Source organism: Strix uralensis, chromosome 1 (genome assembly GCF_047716275.1).
Source record: "Strix uralensis isolate ZFMK-TIS-50842 chromosome 1, bStrUra1, whole genome shotgun sequence".
Lineage (NCBI taxonomy): Eukaryota > Metazoa > Chordata > Aves > Strigiformes > Strigidae > Strix > Strix uralensis.
Genome location: NC_133972.1, coordinates 102,870,717 through 102,885,508, shown reverse-complemented (window position 1 = coordinate 102,885,508; position 14,792 = coordinate 102,870,717). Strand labels below are relative to the sequence as shown.

At 36.4% G+C, this 14,792-nt stretch overlaps 1 protein-coding gene across 2 annotated transcripts in view; it reads left to right on the top strand.

Moving 5' to 3' along the window:
* PTPN3 (protein tyrosine phosphatase non-receptor type 3) overlaps positions 1–14,792 on the top strand; it is a 136,288-nt gene that overhangs the window by 31,575 nt on the left and 89,921 nt on the right. Inside the window, exons 2-6 of one of the 2 annotated variants that reach the window (XM_074875510.1) lie at positions 590–744; positions 11,070–11,177; positions 11,335–11,392; positions 12,472–12,550; positions 13,985–14,029. In XM_074875510.1, coding sequence (XP_074731611.1) covers positions 607–744; positions 11,070–11,177; positions 11,335–11,392; positions 12,472–12,550; positions 13,985–14,029 — 428 coding nt within the window. In that variant the 5' untranslated portion in view covers positions 590–606. The remainder of the gene's footprint in view (positions 1–589; positions 745–11,069; positions 11,178–11,334; positions 11,393–12,471; positions 12,551–13,984; positions 14,030–14,792) is intronic. The other variant, XM_074875519.1, reaches the window with a different exon arrangement.

The window sequence follows — 14,792 nt, the reverse complement described above, 5'->3', positions numbered from 1 at the left end:
GCTGTAAAATATTGACATGCTTTTAATGTTAGTTTTGGTTGCCTTACATATGGTGTTTGTATATATATTCCTGAAACAAAATGGTATTTGACAGAATGTGATCTGCATTAACTCAAGACTGTTTTGTCAGTTGAGAGTAAACAGAATTGCTTTATTGTAGTGAAACTTGTATGGTAAATATAGAAATATGTAGGAAATCTATAAGGGGATGAGGGATTTACTAGTTACAGATGATAAAAACTTGTATTGACATTGCCTTCCTGGTTTATAGTAGGTGTTTGGGTTTTCTACTGATTTAAACTAAGGCAATGGCCCATGCCTAACCTAAGTGTACATTGCAGGGGTTACCTGTGATTCTGTTTAGAATGTTCGCATTTAGAACATGGAAGCCCCTCTATATATGCATTTATGTTTTGGTTTACAGTGCGTGAGTTTTACAAATCATTCTTTTCTATAAGAAGCATTTGTTACTATAGGTATTTGGGGTGTAATCAGGTCTTCATGATATTGTGGGTTTCTCCGAAAAAACATAAATGAAACATAGTGAATTATAAGAATTATGTTATTAAACATAATTTTTGTTTTATAGGTTATTCAGCAATAGTTATGAACTCCCGTTTACGAGCCTTAGGTGGGAGGATAAATAACATACGAGCATCAGAACTACCAAAAGAGAAAACCCGATCAGAGATAATCTGTAACGTCCACTTTTTGGATGGCTCAGTACAAAGCTTCAAAGTCAACGTAAGTTTGGAAAACTACTTTTTTTTAAATATATAGAAATTTGTTTGAAAGTTGAAGATCAAATATAGGACCCTGAGGCATGGAATTTCCAAAAGATGATGAAGATATAGCTTTGCCGTTACAAATTGCAGAATTACTGGTTATGAAATTGGATATATAAAGTGCTATTTTAATTTTCTTCAGAGTCAACCAACTGAAATGTCATAAAATCATGGCATGCGGATTCTATCTGGAAAAAGGTCTTCTGTATGATATGGGAACCATGAGGAAACAGATCTGGTGATCGTTATCAGCTATGAATAAGTAATTCATATTGAAAGGGACGCCCAAATTTGGATGTGCTCCTCCTTTTCTCCCATCAAGAGTCTGGTAGTGCTAAAAGGAGAAGGCCTTGTAAATTCCTGTAGTGATGTCAGTACATATTTTCTGAAATGCAGAGATGGTGTAAATAGTGAAAACATCGTGGCTTAGTAGGACAGTTCTGTTCAGTCTTTTATACTTCAATGTAGTCTCTTTATCTGGGAGCAGGGAGGGAAAGGGGATTAACGGAGGTTTGTACTCTACATTCTTTACTGTATTTTATTCTGTAAATATTTTGGTTTATATCCTTCAGTACTGATTAAAAGTATTAGTTTGTTTTTAAATGACAACAAAGGAAATAACTTCACTCCTCAATCAATTTTCGGTAGAATTATCTGACCGTGCAGAAAAACTGTAGATGAATTTAAGTACAATTGTGTGAATTTGTGTATATGATACTTGTTTTATCCAATTTACTCTATTTGAGAAGTGTTTTGCTGAGGAACCCGCGTTGTTGGATATCTTAGACTGTGCAATGCTTTCTTATAGGAGATTCAAAACTTCACCTGAAAACTGTATTTTCCTAAGTATTATTACAGTTCTCTTTGCAGACTGATTTTTTTGAACTTTGTCTGTTGGACATTTATTGAAATAGAAATTATTTGATAGGTAAACAGATGATTTTGATTCTAATATATATACAGAATTAGTCTCATTTTAGCATATATTTTATATACTATATGTAGTGTGTATATATAGTATATATATACTATATATGTGTATTTATATGTCTGTGTATATGTGTGTGTGTATATATAAAGTAACTAACATTGAGGAGTGGGGTACAAGAAGAGTAGGTATATAAGAGAAAGAACAACACATTAGTATATAAATTCCATTGTTTGCCTCCAGCATGCCCTATAGGATTGCCTTGTCAGTCAGTGAACTAGCAAATTGCCTTCTCCCCCTGCACAATGATCTTTGAAAAATGAAGAATTTAAAAGTTTTTGAAATCCATACATAGTAGTATATTTTTCCTTGTAAACAAGTGTTTACACAGCTTTAGATTTAGGGCTTGGCTTGAAGACCAGCACTGTATGAGTGAACTTTGCTTCTCATTTCATCCTTTAAGCAGTGAGTGCAGTATGATAAATAGGAACCATTTTGAAACTCCGGACCCAACTGATTTCTCTCCCTGCCTTCAGCATAGCCCCAGGGTATCCCTGATGGTTACTCCCTTCATCCAGGAACTGGAAGGGCCTCCTTTGCTGCAGCTGTAATGCTGAACTGCCATAGGGGTAATGCAGGACCCATTATTGCTTTATTGAAAAGAGGCGGCGAGCGTGGCTACCCTGCTATGTTACAGGCTAATGCAAGGAAGAGGTTTACCAGAAGATTTATGTTCAAGTACTGAGCTTTCATACTGGTACTGAGGGAGCCTGCACTTATCTGCTGGGATGGCCCTTCTTGATTATCTAACCTTGATGACTGCCTGAGAACAGGCTTTGCTGCACTATGGTTGTGTTGCAAGGTCTAGTTCTCAAAAGGGGTTGAAGCCAGCTGCAGAAAATTTGTATCCAGGTTCAGTTTACGTTAACAGAAAACTTCAGCTTTGTGAAGTTTGTGCCTGTGTGTGTGTGTGTGTGTTTTTATTTTAATTGCCAACATCATTCAGTTTTATGCCTGTGAGCAAAGAGTAACTCAGGTCTGTGGTCAGCCTGGGAATCAGCTAGTCATGTATTGAAGAAAATAAGTTTTGCTCTGAACAGATTTTCCCCACTAGTGAAGTCTTTTTGTGTTGCTTTGAAGAAACTTTCTCACATCAAGACATTGATTTATAGATTTGATTTTTCTCCATTAGTTACTAATTTCTGGATGCCAGATCAATTGATAATTCTATGTTTTTAAGAAATTAAATATGCATATCACATGGCATGATTATCCATAAGACAAATAAACAGCAATGTATTTAATAACATAGTAATACATTATTAAAATTAAGTGCTTTCTGAAATGACTAGACATAGATACAAAATACATGGATAAAAAGACATACTATGTCTTGTGAATGTTGTAAATGTTTTCTAGGTTTTTTTACTGTCTCAGTTTTTACTGTTATTGCTGAAATCTGTTGAATTTTTCTCTCCTGTCTGAGTTTGGAGAATTGGAACTGAACAGAAACACCTCTTTTAAAGCATAGAGTGTAGTGTTTTCTCTTTAAAAGAACTTCAACATATCACTGGAACATTGAGGTTGGGAGTTTTTCAGAGTTATATCTTTGTGGGCTGGTGGTATCTGGTTGTGATTTATCAAAGCTCTAAGTTTGGATATATGTTACAGTTTGAACTAATATTAGACTAATATTTATGTATACATGTGTGCTTTATGTTCGTATACAAGATTATGCTTCTCTAGCACAAATAGTGGAGAGTGAATGGGGAAAAGCAGAATACTCAAAGCTTGGCCTTTGTCCATTTAATATAATAAATGAAATCAGAGACTCCTCCCATTCTGATGACAACAGACTGAAAAATACTGAGCATTGCTTTGTCATGTAGCAGCTATCTGAACACAGAATTCTTACTGCAAGAGGATTTCATTCAAAGGCATAGGGGGTTATACAGAAAAATAACTTCAAAGAAAAGAAACATCACCGCTAAGAAGACACTTGAGATAAATTTGCTTTGAGTAAGCAAATAGATATTCCTAAGTTGTCAGTTTAATGTCTTGTTGGCACTGCACAGATGCTCAAGGCTAGTAAATTTGAGATGAATTTAAATTTAATACAAAGATGGCAGATTAAGTAGTCTAAACTTACAACCTATTGACACACTGAAAAGAGCAATTTACGTATTTTGAAATTTTGAACTAGTACTAAGTGACATCTTTAAAATGATGGTAGAACATTCACGGTATCTCCAAATACTAAATCTTTTAGAGAACAGGGAGAATAAAGATAGGACTTTCTTTTCATTCTGTAGCAACAGTATCTTTATAGAGCCCACATCAGACTTTGTTAGTAAACTACATGGGCTTATGAAACTTTCAAAGTTATAGCTATAGGTCTCATTGTCATTCTGCCACATGATACTTTCTTTCCCCAGTGCATCTGTATCAATGTGAATGAAAACCAAATATCCTAAAACTAGGCAAAGGAAAAAGGAAGGTAGATTTTGCTTATGGAAATAACCTGAGGCACTTTCTATCTATTGAGAAACCTGAAGATAGATGCATAATTTGATTCCTGCAAATTTATTCTTATTAAGCACTTATCCCAAAGAATATCAGTAGCCTGACCAACTGTAAATACTTAATTTAAAGAGAGCAGTGCCATTTTTCTCCTGGATTTTTGGCTTTGACAGAGTAGTGAAGTGATAGGCTGTTTTAGTCATTGTTTTTATTTAAAGGTGTTTATATTACAGTTTTGGTGTATCTGAAATTTGTGTTGATGGTATCACAGAGTTAATCAGTGTAACTTGAGTTATGTACTGTTCTTAGGTCATCATTATCAAGAAAGTTCGCATGGGAGTACAGACAGACACATTCCGCTACATTGCTTACACTCCAAATAAGAAATGTATGTTCAGTCCACAAGGCTGAAATGGCCTTTCTTGTCTTTCCCCCATTATGGGTTTTGGTATTTAGATGGAACATGTCCAGAGACCAGGCAAAAAATAGAAGGGGCATGTAAACTAAGAGTTAGAAATGTTCTTTCAAAAACACATTTGAGACAAAGACTTGACTGCACTTTATTGAGCGTTGCCCTTGATTTTAATTATATCCAGGTTTTCTTGAAGCCTCCCAATAAATTCCAGGTCTTTCAATTTTGTGATAAGGTTAATTTACTTCTCTTTCTTATATTACCTTTGTCTTGCTGTAATGCATAACCTTTCCATGTTAGGAAGATGTTAGTTGTCATTCTAACACTTACAGAATGTGCTCACATACCATATTTGGGTGTGTTTAAGAAGTGTATGTTGAGCAATAATGCAAATTTATTTGTAACTTCTGGTATAAACATGCAGCAATTTTCCATTATTGCTCTATTTTGACTCATTTACCAGGGATGACCACTTGGGAAGTTTCAGTAAATTGACTTTTGTGAAGAGCTAAAATTTAGTGTCAGATCACTTCTGTGTTGCATTGGAGTTGACACTTATGTCTTAGTACCTGTGATTTTTGCTTTTAGAGTAGTTGGCTTTTAGTAATAGGGTTTCCTTCTAGAAATAAAATGATTAGGCATTAATAGTGAGAAAAGTTGCACAACTTAAGATTCAAATTCTAAGGAATGTTCTTCCTTCCCCACCATCTCAGTTGAGTTCCTTCTTCCAGTATTTGAGAAGGAACATGATTATTACAATTAACACCAACAATTACTATTGGTAGGTTTAAAATAATGGGTAGAGATACAAGTCTTAAAGGTTCTTTTTGATTGTGGGTATGAATTTTATAATTTTAAACCACTCATAGTAAAATGCAATGATGCAGAATTGTTAAATCTTTGTCACTAAGTTTTCCTACTGGATACTGTTTGATAATACAAGACAGTTTAAAGCTAATCTGTGTCCCTGCATGTTTAAAAAACTGCTGTATGAAGTTTCAGGCTGGCAACAAATATTTAGTTTTATAGTGAAGCACTCTATACTCTATGACTGGAAAACAGTAAGACAGTATGAAATTTGATGATGCCTTTGAGGACAGTGAGAAAGTGATCTGACCTACAGCAGGCTTGTTAGTTGTAGCTCTTCATGGGGCCTGACTTCATAATAAATGCTGAAGGAAGGAACGAGCAGAGGGGAGCTTTTTCCAGTTAGAACTGGAATGACTAACGTCATGTATATGTTTGTTTTAAATCATTTTTGAGGCAGAGGAAATGCAGTGGGTCAAAATTCTGTGGGCTTGGATAAATATTTTGTATGACCTTTATACAGGAAAATACTGCGCTGGAGTGTATGGAATCTAGAAGAGTTACGGGATGGGCAGGGAGTTGGCTTGAGAGGCAGCAGTAGATCTTGCTGAAAAGGAGCTGTTAAACAGTGCAAGGACATTAATAGAGTTCCTGACAAATTTAATTAACATGTTGCTATTGAATCTTTTTCAGTAAATCAAAAATGTAAGGTTTGAGGCATTATTAACAATAAAAAAAGTACAGAAATATGAGGTAGTGGATAGGTTATCTTGAACAAGGAGTAATTGCAGTGAGGGAAATCAGTAGTGTAAACTAATAGCTTTCATAAGATGAGGTAATGGGTTTTTTTAAGCTCAATTTTCAGTTGCAAACAATAGAGGGGGAGAACACTGGTAGTTTGCAGGCTGAGCTGCTCATGTGTTACCGTTTTGAAAAAGGTGAGTGCTATTATGCACCAGGCAGGAATCTTCAGCCAATGTCAAGGAAGTATTAACGGTGTTAGTCTTGGCATTGAGGCCACCCTCCAGGGAATGTCACGTGTGGATGCTGGCTACTTGCAGTCAAAAGTGGGAAGTTCCAGTCAGGCAGGCATAGAAAGTACAGCTAGGATGCTCTGCAAAAGTCTGGACCTAAAGAAAGAAGAGACCGGTCTGTTTATTCTACCTAAACAAAATCTTGCATGCTCTGAATAAGAGCATCAGGTGAGTAAATAAATTCCAGGAAGAGAAGAGGACAGTTAGCAGAAGAGCAAATAAATTAACTGTGTGGAAAATTAGTGTGGAAGTTAGAAGTTAGCACTTTGTTCAACCTTATAGGCGTATTGGGACCAAAGGACACAGACTGTTTGGTGGTGGATGACTGTTACAGGCTAAATTAGGAAAGGATGACCTCAAACAGCACATGAGGGGCAATGGGTATTGTGTCTGAAGTGAGACTGAATTTGCAAAAGCTTAGGTGGTGCTTAACTGTGAGGTTATCATTGCCAGAAAGTGGGATAAAAGCTTTTGCAGAGGAGAGGGACAGGTAGATGTGCTATATGTTGCACTGTCCTCTTAAAGTGTCACTTTGTACCACTTACCTGTAGAAAATGATAAACTGAGAAGGATTGCTTGCATATTTACCCCTCCACTCCAAAGAACTAGCAGTCCTTACTCATGTTTATGCAGTTCTTAGGACAGTGGCTCTTGAACTCCCCAGCTTCTAGGCAGTCTTGACATAAAAAATAGTGAAGGGGTTCTTTCTCTTCAAAATCACGTAGCTTACTAGAAATTAAACTTGACTAATCTAAATTATAACAGGAAATCATTGTGACACAGGCAGAATGTAATAGGTGTTAGTTATGACTGCTTTAAATATTAATTTTTGGCCTATCCAACATAAAGGTGAAATATATTTCAAGGCAGATTTAAATGGAGGTGAATGGTGTGTGGTTATGAGGTGGTTGATGAAAAACTTAACAGTTCAGAATCAGGATTGGTAGATGTCAGGAAGGTGAAATAAATGGAGATTTCTTTTCAGGGTGGAGACACGCAAACCTCTTAGAAATGTCTTTTTAGTAGGAAAAACTTGAAAATTTTTAAGATTATCTTAAGAGCTTGTGTTATTGTAACAGAATAGGATAGTGTGGAAAATGCATCATTTGTTTTACCTCATTGTAGAAAAGCAAGAGCTTTATTAAGAATATCTTAACTACTTGCTGTAATGGTTGTCAGGGTTAAGAAGAACTTGGTTCTAATGACCACTTTAGCTGAGCGGTGTTGATATTGTTTTGCCTTCTTCCTATGGCTGAGGGAGAGAGAATATGATGTATTGTAAAGCACTTGACATGCTGTAGTATAGAGGACACTGTGGCTATGGACTGTATTGGAATGGATGTCAAAATTCAAAAGCGGTGATGTGACATGCTTAGCCTGCCTCACTTTACACCTAGATCTCAAAACTGTTTATATACAAAATAGATTGAAGATTGCACAGCATGAGCCATGTAGTAGCTTTATTTTTAGGTGTATAGGCTGAAAAATAATTCAGGTGTTTAAGACAAAGACAAATAAATATAGATTTTCTTGAGGAAAAATAATAAAAACCTTCAGCTTTGGGAATTTTAACAAGTGAAGAAGACGTTAACAATTTAAATTCCATTTTGTACTTAGCTTAGATTTCTGGAGTGGGTACCTTGATCTAGGCACTGTGGAAGAAGTTTTGTGCTTTTAATACCAGAGAGCAAGAACTGGAGCTACAGAAAAGTAGTGTTGGAAATTGCTTTTGATAGGAAATGTGAAGAGGAGGAAGAGAAGGAAATAGTAGATACGTGGGTGGAAGAGACTGGTGTTGCCTGAGCAGCTGGGTTTAGGGTTGGGAGACCCATGGGAATATTGCAAAGAGGATTGTGACTGCTGTGCAAGAATATTGTAGTAGGGAGCTTATTTCCTTATTTACAGGGAAGTGGTAAGAAGGCTTAGCAATTCATGTGTGTCGGGGAGAGGTGGGGGATGCAACTGGGAGAGCACAGGGAGACAGAAGGTGAAGGCATCTGAATTGGCATGAAGGACCAGAAGCATGAAAAATGAGAAGGGAATTAGGAGATAATGCTTGCAAAGAAAGGAGACTGAAGCAAGTCAGAAGTGTCAAAATTCAGAGAGAAAATCAGCAGAAGAATCTGCTTTCTGTGGTCTTCTGCCCCATTTGTAATGAAACCTGAGATGCCTGAACACTTTTTTTTTTTAATAAAGTGTATGTCTTACCCCCTGTTATTGCTACTTCTGGTCACAACAGTTGCTCATTTAGCTTGTATCAGGAGTATGCACCATAGATGTGCAATTACACTTCTAAGTTGTGCAGATGTCATGTGATGTCCCTTGAAAGTGTTTTAACATTCTGCTTATAAAAACACAACCCTGGGGAAACGAATATGATAGGTAGAGTAAGGCAGTGCTACAGATGAATGTATTCACATCAGGAAATGCCCATTATTTCAGAGCATTAAGGCGGCATCTGCTGTTTTCATAGAGCCCTCTTGTGTACATATATGGATTATCTCTGATAGCAAATATCAGTCTTCATAGCAGAGCCCACGTCATTGATGGTGCTGGACAGAACTGCCTGACAGATGCATGGCACTGTGGCGATGTGTGGTCCTTACCTGTCACTGAGATTCCAGTTTCTAAGCTGGATCTAGGTCTACACTATTTCAGAAAAAAAAATGGGTTTGATCTGTGCTGTGGTTTGAATATCCCAAGGAACAGTAGCCTATCCAAAAGGAGGGAGTAGGAATGTGCAGCTGGAGGGGACAGAGCCGCTGCTTTTGATGGCTGCACAGATTTACAGTTTTGAGTGGACTTGCAAGACCTCAGATGTTTCTTGTGAAAGTTAAGTAAGATGGGAGACTGTTGGAGGGGAAAGAGTAGTCTCATACATAAGACAGTTGAGTGTTGCCTACATAGTTTTCTTTGTATGTGACTTTGCTCCAGAAAAATGGGCACAGCTTTTCACAGGAGGCCAATAGTTGGCTGTTACCTTACCTTGCATCTGGAGACTGATGTAGCATTCAAATCACAAATGAGCTACTAGGAGTTCTGCTCTAGCAATAGGAAGAGTTGGATAATATCATCCCATCCTCCAAAATAAGGTAGCCAGATGAGTGTCTTTTTGCTTGGATCTGTGTTGTTCTTTTCCCATCTTTTAAATAGGAAGAATTCTTTTATGAGATAGAGGAAGACTATGGAATATATTACTATGTAAAGCACTCATTACAACAGTGTGGTACCCTGTTTAAAAAAAAAAAAAGATAAGTCTGTCTTCTGAACAAGACTTGAGTGTTGTATAATAAACAAGGTCTAGACAAAGAACTGAATATGATATTGTGTTCTTAGCTTATTAAGTGAGGACTCTTATGCATGCAGTAAGACTGGGGCCATCCACAAAAATGTGGTCACTATCATGTTTATACATTGTCATTTGTTTCAAGAGATTAAGAAATTAAGAAATTTGTTTAAGAAATCAGAACTTGATTAAAATGGGACTTAATTTTTAGGAAATTTGTTTCAGAACAAAGTGCTTGTCTTTTGCACTCTAAATAATTTTCCTCTGGTAGATTTTTTTTTTTGTATGTGTGCAGTTTGTTTCTACTTTTAAGAGTGAGATTTGGAAGATGATATGAAAAATTAGTTTGCTAGAATTTTTTGAATAGACAAGATATCAAACAAATAGCATGATTTTTGTTCTGTCCAGCAATTTTGCATATGAAAATCTAGACCTAAAATGCCATAGAGGTTTGCAAGCTATTTATTACATATTAGCATGTTTAGGATTGTAATCTTGTTGAGGGGTTTTGTTTGTTTCTTCTTGTGGTTGTTTTTTTTAATAGAATTGGTTTACAGTGTTCTTTGGCAGAAGTTGGTTAATCTGCTCTCCCTAGTGCCATGGCATGGAGATACTTCTTTGGTTTGGGGAAAATTATACCATGCTTATGCTTCTGGATCTCTGCTGCCTGTGTAATTCCCTGTTGCACCGGTTCTTCTGGGATACCTGTTTTGAGGGACATCTAGGCAGAAAGTGGGGTGGCTGAATGGCAGCTGAGCATGTGGAGGCTGAGGGGCAGGTGGGAGTTCAGGTTGAAGTACAGAATCTTATGGCTGGAGCACAGCATCTTTCTACTTTTTTTACCCCATCCTAAATGTGTACTGACTTTGCCTTTTGACAGCTGATACGGAAAGAGTGCGCTGCTTTTGTGGTGACAGCAGGGGCTAGAGCAGCCCCATGTGGCCATAAGCCATCCTTGCAGGCTACAGCTGCGGAGGGCGGCATTGCTCCTTAAAGACTGTGGTCAAGGGAGGAGTTGTCTGCTTAAAAGTAAATTGCTGGACCGACCTCAAGGACTTTGAGTTCATGTCAATTCATATTATGAGATTTCACATGGCTAACGTATTTTGGAAAGAAAGCCTCTTTAAAGAAAAAAAAACTTTTATCAGAGTAAAGTTCTTATTGCTGAGAAATTTTGAACCAATGACTTAGCAGTTATTTTTAGTCATGAGTTACATTTGTTTAAAAACAGATTTATTTCAATTAATTGTATCTTAAGTGTTGCAGAGTTTAACTTCTAAAGTTTTCTTGTTTTCAGAAACAAGACACTGGACAGATTTTGTTGGATATGACCTATAACCAGTTTGGTGTGACAGAGAAGGAATATTTTGGTTTACAGCAAAATGAAACTTCAGTAGATTCGCCTGTAAGTATAGTAAATAATAAATGTGTGTGCATGTATATGTGTGTATACATATATACACACATATATGCATACACTTGTATGTATACACACATACATGCACACACATACACATAAGTAAACAGTATTTATTTGTAAATATTTTTAATCCATCTAATAGTTTTTCATTTCACAGCGATGGCTTGAACCAAACAAACCTATTAGAAAGCAGTTAAAAGGTAAGACTTGTTTTTAATATCTTGATTGTAACTGTAGTCCTGCTTTTCTGTGTCCTTATGACTAGAATAAATACAGTTCTTGTAAATTAGTGCATACAGATGGTAGATTATCTTTAAGAGCAAGTCTTACCTCTTCCCGACTTTTCAGAAGAGCTTTCTACTTCTCTTACTGCTACCTGAGTGCTTGTAAGACCTGGTAGGTCACTAACTTTGCTGTAATAGCATCTAAACCTGGCTTCTGAACAGTGTTGGACATCATGGCCATGAAAGCAGTACTCATATCATGGTGCCACTGAGTTCCTCCTGATACAGAAGATAAAGAAGAGGGGTTTTGATTGAGGGAAGTGGAGCCAGTTTAATGTATAGGTTCTGGCAATTTCTTGTCTCAAGTAGAATAAGGAAAAATAAAAAAACACCTAGGCTTGTTTTTATTAAAAAACAAACAAACAGAAAACCAACACCACATGGTTCCAAGTGCATGTGTTGCTCTAGTATGTCTTGTTTATAAACAGCTTTGGGCAACATGGCATGCTTACCAAGAAGGACAAACTGGCCAGTGTGACCCTGCCAAATAGCAGTTTAGGAGGACTGAGTGACACTGTCCCAATTTGTGCTGTGAAACTTGAGCTATGTTTTTCAGCTCTTATTTCTACCATATGCTGTAGATTGTGTATTAATTGAAATAAAAATACATGAAGTTAATATGGTGAACTTCTGCTAATTTCTTGTATTTATATGTAGGATAGAATTGAGCACTATCCCGATTGAGATGCTTTAAATCTATTTGCTGCTTTTTTCTAATACCTATGAGACAAAAATAACTAAATAATGTAATTTCTGTAAAGTATCATATACAAAGTACTTTAAATGAAAGCATCACAATATTTGAGAGTATTTTCTTCTCATAGTTGGTATTGGGGGATCAGGAGAGATTTCTCGTGGTTTCTTTTAGTTTCGTGAGAAAAACGCATGAGATTTCTATGTGGTTGTTCATGTTTTTTTTCTATAAATATAGAAATAAGAACCTTTGGCTCTTTTTTTTAAACAAAGAATTGATTTGCTCTTCTAAAATATTGCAGGAGGTTTTCCCTGCACCCTTCGTTTTCGTGTAAGGTTTTTTATACCTGATCCTAACACACTTCAGCAAGAACAAACCAGGTAACTTCTGTTTGATGTATACTTCCATGAACTAAGAATGTGTAAAGCCCTCCTTTCCCAACTCCACATCTTGGCAAACTATGCTTTATTAGGTTGATAACTGTATAACTCTGTGTTAAATGTGTTTGGAATTGACAGCTTGGTGGGATGCTCGTAATGGTTTCTGCTATATGCAACCTGCAACTCCAAAATACAGCCAGAGTATAAGCTAGTATAAAGATGGTAGTTGATTTATTTGCACCTTGGATTCCTGTGGTTTTTGAGCTCTTCATTGCTTGAAGTATTGCCTATTGCCTTTTTTCTCCTTTTCTGATCCCTTAATCAGATGCAATGATGAAAAAAGAGGAAAGTTCAGTGATAAAACTGTCTGCATGCCCTAAGTCTACGTTAGAAGCTTTGTATCAACACTAAGTCAGTTTTGAACATGTGTAGTAAACTTAATGCTGAGGGTGTGGGAGGGTGGTGTTTATTTTGTTTCGGGAAGAACAGATAGCAGTTCTTGTTTTCTATTTTGCCCATTACTTGTAACATGCAAAGATCTATAATGCTTCAGTTTATAGCAGACCTTTAAAGGTTTATTTTTTAAACTGTCTTTGAGTTTTTGGGGTGGGTGGGCTACATGAATTATAAGTGATTTTCAATTAACTTGTCACAAGGCTTTAATTGAATACTTGTTTTGTTCAGTGCACATGAACTTGGAATTTAAAATTCACAGGCACCTATTAATCTGGCATTTTTGTAACATTTTTGTAACATTTTCATTGTTTGTTAATTTCAGTGACTTCAGAATATAAATAGTACAGTTTGTTAAATGATATTCTTGTAGAAAATTTAGCTATTGACCTGGTTTTGGTATTTGCTAATCATGCAGTTGTAAGCCATCCTGCATTTTTAAACTGAAATTTTAAAGACCTGCTCTTTATGGCTCTTCACATCCCAACTCTCCAGTATCGCTATGAAGTCACATAGTCAACCACACTAATAAGAGCAAGACTGAACTGCTCTTGGAGAATTAAGGGTTTTTTGTTAGCATATGCTACTTGAGAAATGTCTCTTGCTTGTTGAGTAGTTTCAAGATAGACTATCACAGTTTGGGGTTGGGTTTTTTGTGTTGTGGGGTTTTTTTTTACATCCACGGTGAATATTCCTGGGAGAAAGAAAACCCAGTTCTGTAATGGTTTGGTTTTTGTAGTGTTCGTTGTGGCATTAATGTTGTGGTCCTGGAGTTGTAGTACAGAATACCAAAGATCTTTAAAACTGTTGTGAGAGTGTGAGGGTGTATAACTGCATATTTGCAAATGCCACTAAGCTTTATTCATCTGTTTGTATACCTTGCCAGGAAATCTAATAAAATAAAACTAATACATGTAACCATTTAAACCATACCTTTTAAATGTGAAAATAAATGTTTGCTTTCCAAAAAATCTTTTCTAGGCACTTATTCTTCCTGCAGTTGAAGACTGATATTGTGGAAGGAAGGTAAGAAGAATAATCTTCAATTTCTTTAGAATTGTTTTTAAAAATAAAATTTAAAAACTTTTCTGGGGATATTGTTACTATAAAAATGTATCTTGTGAAATATTGCTTTAAAACAAAATCAAATTGCTAGGAAACATTACAAATTTTCACATAGTTCACTTAAGAACAGTGTAGAAGTCTGTTCCAGATGAGCTGTAGGAGACATTGTGTGTCTGCTGGTACAATGTCAGCCTGAGACATCCTTATGCAAGGCATGGTGTGCCAGGCCTGGTATTCCAAGTGGGGGACCCACTATGTAGTGCAGTAATCAGGAGGGAGTGGCAAAGGGCATTTTATGCTATCATTTCTCATGATTTCAGGGTTATATGCCCTATATGGTGGGCACATACCCTGTGGTTATTTTGTCTGAGATTCCTGTGTGTCTGTACATTTAAAAAATAGGAAAAAGGTGGTCTGAGTATTTGCTGCCAAATGTAAATTGTCTTCAGGTGTTGGCTTTCTTGTTCTATGGAGTCAGTTTCGGTCGTGAAATCAGAACTGTCTTTGCTTGGCATTTGGCTAATTTTACTGTTTGTGTCTAGTTTTAAATACACCAGACTGCAGCTATTAAAATAATGTCCAGAGCCCCATAAAAATTCCTGCTCCTTTTTGCTTTCCCAAGTAAGCATCCAGCAAGAATATGCGCATGTCATTTTAGACTAATTATTTACATTCACTTAAGAAGGTGTTATGCAGCAGCTACCTTTTAATGTCCAGTCCTACT